The sequence below is a fragment of the Centrocercus urophasianus genome, unplaced genomic scaffold (assembly GCF_019232065.1).
Source record: "Centrocercus urophasianus isolate 14NV4802_14NV808 unplaced genomic scaffold, USGS_Curo_1.0 seq_14, whole genome shotgun sequence".
Taxonomy (NCBI): Eukaryota; Metazoa; Chordata; class Aves; order Galliformes; family Phasianidae; genus Centrocercus; species Centrocercus urophasianus.
Window position 1 is genome coordinate 8622122 of NW_024884586.1, and position 13968 is coordinate 8636089.

Genomic DNA, 13968 nt, shown 5'->3' on the forward strand with positions numbered 1-13968 from the left:
CCAGCCAGTCAGGCTGGAGTTCAGGACTGGATTTCTCCCAAGACAAAGCACTATTCCAAAGCGTGCAGTAGTGCAATATGAGCAATATTATACTCACTGCAGTATGAACAAAAATCCATTCTGACTAGGATGAGACACCTACAGTCTTCATTTCTGAACTCAACCACAGTAGGAATACATGAGGCATAAAGAGCTGACAGGCCATGCATTATCTATCTTTACGCAGGGTATTTCTGTTAGGCACAGAGCTTAATTTAGGAAAGTTTGATTTTCTGTTCCTGGCGCCCATTCCCTTGCTAGCACTTTACTCAAGGAATCAATTAGGCTCTGATCAACTGCTGATCAAGAGTTCCCAGTGGGGAGCCTTAATGCATTTTATCTGCTGTTACCGTTCCTAAATAACACCTATTTTGTAGCATGCACTTAATTCTTCTCATCAATACTTTGCTATCCTTCAACAACCCTGTTAATAGCAGCTTGCAGGTCCACTTTCAATGTTTTGTTTTGCTTTGTTGCTTTCTTTTTTTGCAAATGAATTAGCAAAGCTGTGGAATTTCCAGTGGTGTTATTTGGTTTTTTTTTCAGACACAGAAACAAACAAATTTCTCTTCACTTGCTCCTGCCTAAAAAAAAAAAATTGGTTAAACTGATGCGTTGGAGATAAAGACACTAAAAGGAAAGCTGTTTGAGAACAAATACAAAAAGATAGCCACTAATGCTTTAAAGCAAACATTCATTATTTTCCACTAAACTCCCTATGAAGTGAAAGGCCACCATCTTTACCATCTTCAGAATTTTTCATTATTATTAGCATTTTCCCTAACAAGATTTCTTTTGAAAGGTAAGAACACAAAAGGCACATATCAACTTTGACAAGACTTCAATATATGATTAAGTCAATCATGTGGATTTAAGCACACACTTAAGTAATCTGCTGAATAGAGACAGATTTAAACCCGTGCCTGAATGCACTGCTGAAAAGAAGCCAAAACGAATTGGTTATAATTAAATTCTTTTGATGAAATTTCTGCAACTCCCTATTGTGTGACACCAGTACTGAAATGCTAATAAACTAGTTAAAATTAAGCTTATTACCAAGTAAAATAAGCCACAGAGAAACGTCTGTCTTTTCTTATTTTATATATTACCAGTTTGCATTAGAGAAATAAAATACTCGACCAGGGCTAACCCATGACCCTCACAAAGCAATAACTGGAGGGCGTCACAGTACAGGAGACAACCTACAGATTCCTCTACATCAACCTGCAATGTTATTCCTGCTTCTCAGAGGAGTGGATTTTATCTCTGTCAGCACTTATGCAAAACTCTAACTTCAGAACACTGCCAGAGCGATGCTGCAAGCCAGGAACTGATCAGTGTGTGGAGAGCTCTTTTAAACACAAAACAAATTGAGCTCTAACTGAAAAATAAAGTGCTAATGTACCAGCTGCTCAAAATATCTTGTATACACAGATCACAGAATCACAGTTGGAAGGGACCTCTGTACAACCCCCAGTCCAACTCTGTTAAGCAGGCTCCTTACAGCAGGTTCTACAGGAGAGCATCCATGCAGGTTTAGAATATCTCCAGAGAAGGAAACTCCACAAGCCTCCTGGGCAGCCTGTTCCAGTGCTCTGTCACCCTCACAGCAAAGAAGTTCTCTCTCATATTCAGATGGAACTTCCTGTCTTCCACTTTGTTCCCATTGCTCCTTGCCCTGTTGCAGGGCACCACTGAAAAGAACCTGGCCCCATCCACTAGACCTGCACCCTCTAGATATCTATAAGCACTGACAAGATCCCCTCTCAGTCTTCTCCAGGCTGAAAACCTATGTTAATGCAGCACATCCCGGCAGAAATACCACAGAGTTAAAAACAGCCTTGTTACCTTGAGACCCTCCTGCACACCAACAAACCAAGACACTGCCCACACTGATACTCTTCTGCAATTTTTCCAGCCTTGCCTGGCAGAAGAGCTCTGTTCACTGAGGCAGGAGGAAGATACAGACAGCCAATATTTCTTACTGTTGAAAGTTTTGAGCGATGTAAGAAATTTAACACATGCCAATGCAATGGCACAAGCTAATTAAATGATCTAGGATCATCTGGCTGATGAGCAGTGCGGAGTGACCGCCCCCAGTAGTTTTGCAGCACTTCCCAAAGTGTTTTCTTCCACTAACTTAAGACCATCCGGAAACTGCACACACAGTTGGGGTGATCTGGCCCTTCACTTCAGCCTCCAGTACTCCATCTTCAATCAGATCTACCTCTTTCATGGGTTTGCCTGACAGGCCTGCCAGGCTGGCTGGGAACATGAAGCCAAATGTAAAGGAGGTGGTAAAGGCTGAGCTATACTTGAAACCATACCCGCTACATTCCTCTACAGTCTGCTGCTTGTAATCTGTATGGGAACAGGCAAAACATCTATAAGAAGTTACAATCATTAGTAAAATGTTTTGAGAAGCAAAACAAGAAACAAAATAATCTACACATCAATCATATTTCAGTAAGAGAGCAGTAAAAACTAAAACATGTACTCATTATGATTCACTGTGCCACAGAAAACAAATGTTTTTCTCCCATTTGCGGGCATTAACTTGCAGCACCATAGCTCTGTCCATAAATCTGACAAAATGCAGACATCTGAACAAACAAAAGTACTGAAAAAACTCATCCACTATGGCTGCAAAAAAAGTAAATATAGACTTGTTTTTTTCTGAACCTCCAGGAGAACCATCACAGCAACAACAAAGACAGTCTCTCAACACAGATGCAGTATACAGCTTAGAACTGGTACAAGACCATGTATTTTACTAGCATAGTTTATATTTTAGCAGGGTCCAATTTGGTGTTGAAAAATAAAAGGAATATCCAGCCTCTGTCAGAATAGGGCAGAGATGCTTTCTCTTTATCACAATATAATTAAGGTTACCCCTAACAGAACTCCATGGATCACTTAAAAATACAGAAAGGCCCTCATGCAGAAACAATATAAAATATAAAATGTTTCTCTGTATCAATTGAATCAAAATAATATATATCAGAGAGGAAACTCAAGCTATAGTTAGGTAGCCATTCTCATGACTCCGGTAATACCACAGGAATACCTCAAATGGGGGCACATATATTTAGCCTTAAAAAACAGTGCTTAAGATTGACAATCATAATCATAACAACTCCCTTCCAGACCCATATATTTCAGGCTGATATTTCTGTCAGGACAAAACAGAAATGCTATGTATTTCTCCTGTCACCCGTTCTCCATAGGAATGTTTCCTCACCCTCTTCCCCCACAGTCAACATTTCACTTCTGCAGAACTCAAAGGATTTATAACCAGTGTAATCAGGTAGGATGGAAAAGAGAAGCATTAACCAGGCTTGAACTCAGCGCTCCCTGCCAAGGAGTCACACAGTGCAGCCCCGAGAAGCAAGGAGTTTCTTTTACATCCTCCATTAAGCATTGTTGAGCTACTTCTCCAAGCCTTTCTCTCTTTATAACATCGCACCACATAGACAGCTTAGAGAAAGAGTTGTAAAGTCCAGGGCACTGTTTATCTCACGAGGTCAAGACAAACATTTCTCCATCACAAAAAGGAAAGATAACGTTGCGGGGCACAGGAGCAAGACTGCAACTTAAAAGCTGAGAGGCTGCTGCCAAGTCTCTGGGAGTGAGAGGTCAGTGCAGGCTGCCCCAAATCCAGCAGCCAGGCCTGTCCATCTCCACAGCTGCATGCTCTCCCACAACAAAAGAATAAAAGTACTGTGCCAAAAGCTGTAAAGAACTTTTGTCTTGATGCTTTTTAATAATGAACACACTACTAAATCAGTAGTCCCAGCAGTGGATACAGATGCATTGCATCTGTACATGCTTGGATACGTACTTGTGCTGCAGCAGATATCTCAGTACTGGACCTGTCTTGACACTGCGGCCATTTTGCAGAAGAAGGAACAAAAAGGGCACTGGCAAAGTATTTTTAAGGTAGCTACAATGCCAGCCACATCGCTGGCACAGCTCAGACTCTTGGCTTCTTTCAGCCAAGACAGCAAGAGCTTTACATTTAAGATCAGCCCCAGCTGCTTGCAAGCTTGGGCAGCCCTCTCAGCCCTGCTTCTTCACCAAAGTTAAGGAAATAACACTGCCCTGTTTCAAGCAGGGAGGGCTGAATAAACTGTAAAACGAGTGAAGCATCCACTTAACAAAGTAGAAGTAAACAAAGATTGCCAGGAAATCCATTATCCAACCAACTCTAAGCCTGGTAACAGAAAAAAATAATTGGACACCATTTTGCCCTGGGAAGAATTTCACATGCGCATACACTCATACTTTACTTCCAAGTAATTGAAAAAAATGCTGTTCACGTGCATACGTAAGTATATATATATATAAAATCACATAAATATACATACATGATAGAGGAGACCTCAAAGACTTAACCTGCAGTCACATTCTGCTTCTGTATGCAAAGTTGGTATTAGCTTCTCCTGATGTGTGGGTGTTAGCACAGATTGTTCCTTCACTGATCTTCCAAGGAACCACATTAACTCGGTAACTGTGGCACACCTGTCTTGGCTCACTGCACTACCTGTATGAGTGCACATGGCAATGCTGTTCTTCACATGAGCATAGCTGGCACACAACTGAAAGCATGCTGTAAGAAAATATCAGTTGTAGGCTTTTTTTTTTTTTTAATAGGCAGGACTGCAAGCATAACACAGACACAAACCACTAATTTCCCCAACATAAAATCATGTATTTAAAGTCTCCCCATTTGATCATCTACAAGACACAGACTGAAGCATTTCTTAACTCAGTAAACCTGAACTTGAACCAGAGCTCATATTTTAGAACCATTTTTGAACTTGCAGAAATCTGTATTGCACCTCCTGCATCAACCTACAGTTGGGTGACCTGGAAAGAGGTTTAATGTCTTGATATACTTACCAAGAACGTAGATAGGGGTGCTACAAACCAACAGATCTGAAGCAAGGAGGGAATCCCTCCTCACACTTTCATTATTTTTACCTCTGAAAGATGAGCAGCACACTCCGTGAGAAATGTGTCAACATAACGGCATTGATTGCATTATGAATATTTTCTTTTAATTACTATACCTTAATCATCCCTATACCCATACCATCATATCAGCCTCAGTAACTGCCAATGACAGGGAATTTTATGATACGGTGATGCAGAATATCAGAAACACTCGTCTTTTAAACATACTTCTTTGTATATAGAAAATTATGATTCTATATTTATTTTACAATTTTATATTTACATTCTATAATTCTAATTATAGAATTATGATTCTATATTTTCAAGTTCAAGACAGGCCTGTGATATATCAATATTTTAGAAACTGCTATCATTTTTTCCTCTTAGGATCTCTTAAGAATATGATATCTTTCCTTTACCAAATTGAATCAGGACTGTCCCCATAATCCCTCCATGACTATCCTTCTCCCAAATGCCTGTTGCTTCTAATCATTTGTTTTCCTTCACTGAAATGAAGAAAACAAAACTGAATCCCAAATTATTGAGGCAAGTCCTTAAATTTCAACAATGACATGATAATATTTTCTGATTCCTTTACCAACTGTTGTTTTTGGAGGCCTATTGCATATTAAGTAGATGCCTTCATTAAGTTGTCATCTATGACGTGTAGATCTTTCTCCCAAGAGGTTACAAGTAATTCAGAATCCAATAACGCATACAAGGAATTTAAATTGCCCTTTCTATTTTAATTACCTTGCAAGTTAATTCCAACTCTCAGCTACAACATGCCATCCAACAACCTAGTCCTTTTCAATCCTTCAGAAGTGCACGTGACAATCATTCAGTGTTCATTAATTGAATAATTTGGAGCCTTTCTAGAAAGTAAAGTTGCAGTCTTATCCACTCCCTGTCCACATTATCTTTAAACACAATAGATCCACTAAATCTAGATCTATTATTAATCTTCATTGTACTTATTTATACCATATGTAAGACATACAAATGTTTTTTCATTAAAAAAAAACAAAAAACAAAAAACCAAAACTGCTTATTGGTCATATATCTGATGACTGTTCATGGCAAATTTTTGCCACCTACCCTACAGTTTTCCCTTAGTAATCATCAGTTGTAAGAGACTTCGTTACATCATTCTGATTGAATAGGCAAGTTATGCATAATTGCATGCTTTCACTTGATTTGGGGTTCATTCAAAGATGATATGGATAAGTAAATCTTGCCCTTGCACAGAAATAACAAGCACAGGAACAGAAGTCAAACAAGTCAAATTTGAAACTGCAAACAAAAGCTGAGTTTACTAAATTTTATCCATTTATAGGCTTCTACAGGTCTTACAAGGAGCAACTTGAAAAGATAATGAACTGTGTGCTTCAGCCAATGAGGCTTCCATTGATATAATATTAATACGGCTCTTAAATTGCAAACATTTTACATTTTTAAGAATCCTGTCTGATGGCTCTGCCCACATGTTCCTAGTAAGCCTCATATGCTTTGTTGTATGTTTGCTGGTTTTTCCATTTTTTTTTAATTTATTTTTAAATGGTACAGGCACTTGGCAATGTCTGTGACCTTGAGTTGTACACACGAGCAAGCAAGAGAGCCCAGTCCTGTAAGGCTGTTTATGCATTCTGAGAGAGGTGTCTCAAGGAAGACAGAAGCATGATGTGCATACCAAGCCAAGTGCTTCATGATTTATTTATAGGGAAAAGGGGCATAAAATTTTGCTGAAGGGGAAAGAAAAATGAAGAATCTGACTTACCTTGTCTGTGTAGACGAAGAACAGAATCACAACAGTGAGCTCCAACAGAAATATAATTAACAGCATGATAAAAAACTGTCAAGAGAAGAAGGGAAGAAAAAAAAAAAAGCAAAAACAATCAACATCTATCTCAGCTTTTTCTGGATGCACAGTAAGTACATTCAGCAGACCATGCAAAAAGGGGAGTGGGAGTCCGACAGCAGAATGCAAAGCTGCTTACAGCAGAGCAGAGGGCATGCAACATGCAATAATCACAAAAGCAGGTAAACAACTAGCCAGAAATACACCTCTAACCATGTATGCATGGCTCATTTCTGTCACTGACATCAGCAGAAGAGCATAAAAACCCACATAGATGTGTCCCCCCCAGCAGCACTTCCTAGACTAAGCTTAATTTATTTTTGCTATCAGATCTCTTCAATTAACAAGATTGCACCAAAAACCACAGTTTAGGCTTCCCACTGCTAGAGAAGGTATCTTGGTTCATAAACCATGAAGTCATAGCCCTTTTCAAAGGGAACTGCGGGTTGAGTGGCAACCCAAAAACTTACACATCAAGATAGCTTTAAAAGCAATTCCAGGTAGCTACACAGACTACCCATAGGTTTCAACTGAAAAGAGTTGATCTGTTCTTAAGACACCAACGTAATGCTGGTCTGTATCTTTTTCTCCTTTGGAGTTCCTGTGGAACAGTGTAAAACCCAGCAGTTCAAAGCTCAAGGGAGTAGATAAAAGAAATCTTTCACACAGGGATTTCGGGAAGCCCTCAGCTCTGATATACTTTAGTGGGACAAACTCCAGGCAATGCACAACACCTCTGAAAAAAATACACCTCTGCTTTTTGCTAAGAACCTGCACGGGTCTATAGCAGCAGCAAAACAGCAGTTGCACAAACTAGAACAAACCTTGCCTAAGCTGCAGATGAAAGTTTTGCAGGTGAGGAAGCGAGAGTGATTTTGGAAACTTTCAAGGCTCAGGCAATGGCCCTTCAACACAAATTCCATACGCTTAGTAGCTTGCAAGGCTGGAATTCTAATACTGAGCAACTCTGACTTCATTGAAACCCTATTCCCAAGAGGAAAAAAAAGTTATTGTCTGGCTTCAACCACAGGGCTACAAATCTATGAAAGTTTAATAGCTACAAAACCTTATCAGAACTTCTGCTCTGCCTGGCAAGTCAAAACCAAACCTCTGAACCTATGGATTTCTGTGATTGAATGGAGGACAAAAGATCAAGAAGGGGAAAATACCATTTTCCAATAGCACAATTAGACTGCCTGCAGAATGAACGGCATTTGGCCCCAAGAGTGTTAAATGAAAGTTTATTTTCAAATCTTCATCACGAGTATCTTCACACCTGCCTGACCCTAATACTGGATCCCATTACTGCCCTCTCAGTGATCTGAGTTCATTTCCATATCATTACCTTCCAGCACTGGCCTTCTGTATAGCTTTGCAAACCAGTCTCGGTGCAGCTTGCTTATTATTTTTTACTTCAAACATTTTAGCCTGTTGGATAGAATTAACTGGAATAAGGCAAGTAACATCACTCTTTGCAAAGATGCCTGATTTATTTAGCTGAGGGATGCTTTATTGCTCATCCATAACGCACACATTTCCCAAACCATACATGTGAATACTGTCCCCCTGTGCAATTCACAGGCTTAGCCTGGATCACACTAGGCCATTTCTGAAGCAAAAGAAGGGACTTGCACCCATTATCAACATCAGTAATAAAGCATTTCCTACCACAGGACCCCAGTTTCATCAGCTTATAATTTTGCCAAACTTGAATTGTCTAGGTTTATATATTCTGAGCTTGTTTCAGTATAAAGGATAAAAGTTTCTGAAAGAACATTTTAAAAAAAAACCAAGCCAGTCCAATTACTTTTAAGAACAAGGCAGGGCAATGAATGCTACTGAGCTTAAATTTCTGTTGGCTTAATTTGAAATTCTTTTATGCTCCAGCGTTAGGAGCAGGGACCTGCAACAAGGCACCGCTCCATTTCAAGCAAGTGCCTTTTGTCTTACCCAACTGCAAGTGGATTTTTGTGGGCAAGTCATTAACCTTCAAAAACCTGCACTTCACATAACCAGTACAGATGAGAGGGCTCAGCTAGCTGCTAAATTCTTAAAAGTCTACAAGTGCAGAAGGCCTATGCAAATAATTCCTGCTGCTTGTGTACAACCACACAACTCCCAAACCACTCCAAAACTTTGCCCTCTCATGACACCACACAGACCCATCATGCCTTTCTGCTGTCCCCTCAGGATCAACATCCCCCAGCTTCATCTCACAAGAACCTGGACCAGTGGATATGGACAGGAACCTGCTCAAGAGTTGGGAGCTGGAGAAAGAAGAGATGGAAAGACACCTGGAGAGAAGCATGAGGGCTGGTGAGCAGGGTACACCTAAGGGGATGCCAGTGCCCAAGTCAGGAGGTTCACCAAGAAAAGCAAGACAGCTGGGATGTGGCCAGGTGACACTGCCGTGCAGGACAGGTGCAATGGAGAGGGGACAAGCCTTTGCTGACTCCCTCCCTGTCCCTAAATGTGATGGGTTCGGGTGTTAACAGGCAGGGCTCAAAATTTAAGAAATGAGAACAAAAGCCATCCTAGTGATGTCCAAGTCTATCCAAAGGCTCAGCGGTTCCTGCACAGATTTCCTCTCCCACCCACAGCTCAGTGCAACTTTCTGGCAGACTGGGGAACAAAGTCACTATCGCTAGATTTCAGTTTCATGCACTGCAGGTTTTGGAAGTCATACAGTGAAATAAAATTAACATTGTTCAAAAAGTCAAAACCTAGATAAGCAGGATTTTGCTTTTCCTCCACAGAAAAATACTCCTACTTTTAAAGAAAACCTCTGGTTTTATCTTTCTTATTATTCACACTCATTGACAGAAAGAATGCGGTTATATAACAGATAACATGCATTAGCAATCCCATCGTGTGCAGACAGTAGGGACATCCACTGTATCTTTTATTGCAAAGGTAAATTAAGCGAGGTCAGCCTCAAGGCGGAGGCTTAAAATTCATCATCTGCTAAAAACTGCAGCACTTACATGTCAGCACATTTATCATTTCCCTCCAATGAAGAACCCTACCTGAACCCAGACCAACATGTCAGAAAGTTAAATAAAATAAAATAAAATAAAATAAAATAAAATAAAATAAAATAAAATAAAATAAAAGCAGCAGTAACAAAGCTTCCGATGGACCTGGCTGCAAAGCACAGCCTGCGTGCTTCATCACATCTTCTGATCCACTGGACTAAAGTGCACAGATGGCCGCACGCACAACCTGCCCCTCGATTCCCAGTGCACCCTCCCACAGAAGTTCACGTTCAGTTCCAAGTCTTAGCATCATCCCAAAGGAAATCATGTCCAATCTGGGGCCAGAGGTGGCTTGGCACATCCCATTCAAATTTAAAGGGGAAAAACATAAAACCACTGAAGGCTCGCAGCACTTAAAACCCCACCAATTCTATAGGAAATTCAGCTCATTTTCAAATAAGGTCTCTCACTGTGTTGATAAATACGGAGAGGAATAAAAATGAATTTTTCTGCAGCCCACTGCAGGCTGCTGATATAAAGATTTACTCATGGAGAAACAACAATCCCAAAGCAAAGCATTCATATAAAACTCCACAAAAAGATTAATCTGACCTTGCACAGAGATGCTTTACCACAGTACATGTCAAATGGTAGAAACCAACCTAACAGAGGTTCACTGGAGAGGTACCTTCTGTACAGCGTTATCTAAATTACACCTGAAAGAACTCCAGAGGATTTTTGTTACGAAGAGAGGTAAGGCGATGCCTTTTTGTCTACTTACCTCTGCTTACTTCCAAGCCCTAAGAAAACTAACAGCAGTCCATTGGCACTGACCTTCATAGTCTATAAAGCCCATGACCCTCTCACAGGTTCCCATTAGAAGGGTAGAAAATGCAATGCTGGAAAGCCTACTGCAGAGCTAAGCACTTCCCTTCTGATACCAGAGAGAGAAAAATGTATCAGAGGAGATCCCAGTTTGTAAATCAATCCGCAATGGAGCTGCAGTAAATTTTTGACCCATTACTCTCTAGTCCCTTCATCCAGCACCAGTCCTTGATCCCCCTTACATGCATATAGTCATAGAATCATTTGTGTTGGAAGGGACCCTTAAATGTCATACAGTCCAACCCCCCCATGATTAACAGAGATACCTACAGCTAAGCCAGGTTGCTCAGAGCCCCAGCTTTACCTTAAATGTCTCCAGGGATGGGGCTTCCACCACATCTCTGGGCAATCTATTACAGTGCCTCATCACCTTTATTATAAAAAGCAAACAAACAGAACAAAACCACCTTCTTCCTTATATCCAATCTAAATCTCCTCTTTTAGTTTGTAGCCATCTCCCCTTGTCCTATCTCAACAGAGCAACTATTAATGTTTTCTTTCCAGCAAACAAGATTCTCTCATTTCCTGAACGTTACAGATACTTGCACCTTTACATGATGACCAAGCATCATACACTAATGCATAGGATTGGGTCCTTTTTCCACACTGCTTCTCCTTCCCAAATCTTAATAGTTCTATCATGCTGTTCAGATTGCCCATCTCTATGTCAGAGATAGCTAACCTCACAGCCTTCTGAAAGAAAAAGTAACCAAGTACAAGAAAAACCATCTACCATTGCCTTGTTAGTCTCCTCAAACATTTTGTAAGGAGATAAAAACATTACAGCTGATGACAAAATCAAGAAAGCTCTGTTTAGCCTGACCCCAGACGTAATGCCTTTAGTGTGATGGAAATCTTTGTCAGACAAGGAGGCAATAAGATGCCAGGGTACCAGACCCTCTTCTCACTTAGCTAAATATGAAGAGACAGAAGTTTCTTACTAAGTATTAATCAGATCCTCTTTGACAAACAGCAGGACAATACATGCATCACTCTGAAAGTAATTCCTCCTATTTATTTCCATGGAAATTAGAACAGATAGAAGAAAGACAATAACACTATTCTATAGAGCAAATTCTCAGCTACTAAACACTGTTTTCCATCATCACCACCTTTAGCTATGTCTTTTCACCAGTGAAGGTCCTACATGTGGCACTCATAAAAATCTGCACCAGTGGAGATGACTGTCTGTTGCCGCATTGTTGAAATGCACGATCCACCACCTCACTGTGCTCACATCCACTGTTTGGACTCCATAAACGGTCAGCAAGGGTTAATGAATGTTAGTGGTGCCATCTTTTTCCATACAGAAGAATTCAATTCCCCACCTTTACTTCTTTTGCTCTTCCACGTTAGATGCCATTCAGTCAGACTGCCCCTCTGCTGCCATCTGTCACACAGCAGCAAAATGTAATGGGATATTGGTGGGAAGGTTCAACCTCTACTGACATGCCACCAACATCCACCTCTGATATCATGGGCCAATGTAATCAAATAGAGGCATTACTTTCAGAACAGCCCTCACATTAAGAAAACCCAAAAGCCAGTAGTCTCTCTGGAATAGTGACATGTTCCAAAACAGTTTAAAGATTCATGGCTTAGCAAATAATTTGTTTAGGCCAAACAGCCTGTAAATCAGCACAGCCTATCTAAGAAACTGGACAAATACTTCAGCAGTCAGCTTATACTGTGTTTTATTATGCACTGCCAATGCTGTTAATCTCCAGCATGCTATGTGATGCTGGCCTGAAGCAGATCTCAGAATGAAGAGGGAAATATATATATAATATATATATATTTTTTACAGGCAATTTTGCCTTTATTACAGCAGCTGCAAGTTTGATGCAGTCATAGTCAAGCCATTTGCTACTTAATTTGGCTTGATTACTAAGTTCTCATTTGATCAGCTTTAATTCTGATATTACATTTGACTTCCTAATTAAGAAGCATCTCAGGTAGAAGAAATTACAGAGCATTCATATTGGGCCCAAGTTGCTGGTCTTCCAAGACAGCTCTGAATTGATGGCCTGGTAAAGATTTTGTTTGCCTGGTCCTGACATGCACAGATCAAAGTTTGGTATAAGAGATCAGCACAGCTCCAGTAACTGGAAGACAGCCTCCTAAAATCACAGAAGCACACAGGTTGGCAATGACCTCTGAGGCTTAAAAGAGCCCGCGGCCACACAATTGGTACATTTACCTTTTTACCACGATTTTAAACAACAGCAGATATTAAAGCACAGGTTCTCTGCCCACTTGAAAGACCCCGACAGTCCTGATCAAAAGGAGAAGGCCCCTTATTGCTGAGTTTAAAAGGGAGATTATCAGATCACATTACTGTGCTGTAGGCTGAGGTTATCAGCCAAAAAGAAAGGCTGTTTTCCTTCTTCCCTTAATTGATTTTTGGATTACGTTTTGATACAAACAGATGTACTACCAAATATTACACTGCGTTCTGCATATAACCTTCTCTGCAGGGACATCATTTTATTTTCAACGCTGAAGGTATAAATGGTATCTCACTTTTTTGAATAAACAAACACAAATCAAACCTTTATCTACAAATTCAGAGATCCAGAAAGCCAAATGAACTTCATGGATTTTATAGCAGCCACAATTTACCAACCTACTGGAAAATGAAGAATTTAGCTTGAATTTAATATGCTCTTTAATTTTTCCATTATCTTATCATGGATTATATTCTCTATAATTGAAGTAACATTTAGGAGGCCAAGGGGAGCTGCTGCACTTCTACAGTTGGTATTGATAAAACCTTCTGATCTCTTGCCTTCTCCCACAATAAACTGAGAAAAGCGGAGAGAACAGAACAAAAAGTGTCAATTGTATTGACAACTTAGAAATGACTTCTGCAGCCTGGAATACTTGTACAAAAAAGTCAGGGCAAGGAATAAGGAATGATAGGACAGAGCCAAGACAGTAGTATCAACTGGCATTACAGTCAAGAAAATTCCACTCTACTGCTCCTTTATATGAACTTCAAAACAAAGAGAAAGGGCAACTTGCATCCACCTGTTTCCATCACAGCAGATTTCACACATCAGTACCAAAGTTTTTGCAGATGTTCAGTTCAAATTCTCCTTTTGTTAGTTCCATACTATTGCTCACACCTCTTGTAGTGCCATACTTTCCTTCTGCCAATAGTATTCAGACTCCTTGAACATTTTATACATCCTATCCAAACTCCCTCTTAGCCATGCTGTGCATACCTGGCTTCTAATACTTTCTTAGAAGTGA

General features: G+C 40.2%; 1 protein-coding gene across 7 annotated transcripts in view; it reads right to left on the reverse strand.

The window, feature by feature from the left end:
• Positions 1–13968, reverse strand: part of TSPAN4 (tetraspanin 4) — a 393641-nt gene that overhangs the window by 41858 nt on the left and 337815 nt on the right. For all 7 annotated transcript variants that reach the window (XM_042814264.1, XM_042814266.1, XM_042814267.1 and 4 more), the window contains one exon: positions 6773–6847. In XM_042814264.1, coding sequence (XP_042670198.1) covers positions 6773–6847 — 75 coding nt within the window. The remainder of the gene's footprint in view (positions 1–6772; positions 6848–13968) is intronic.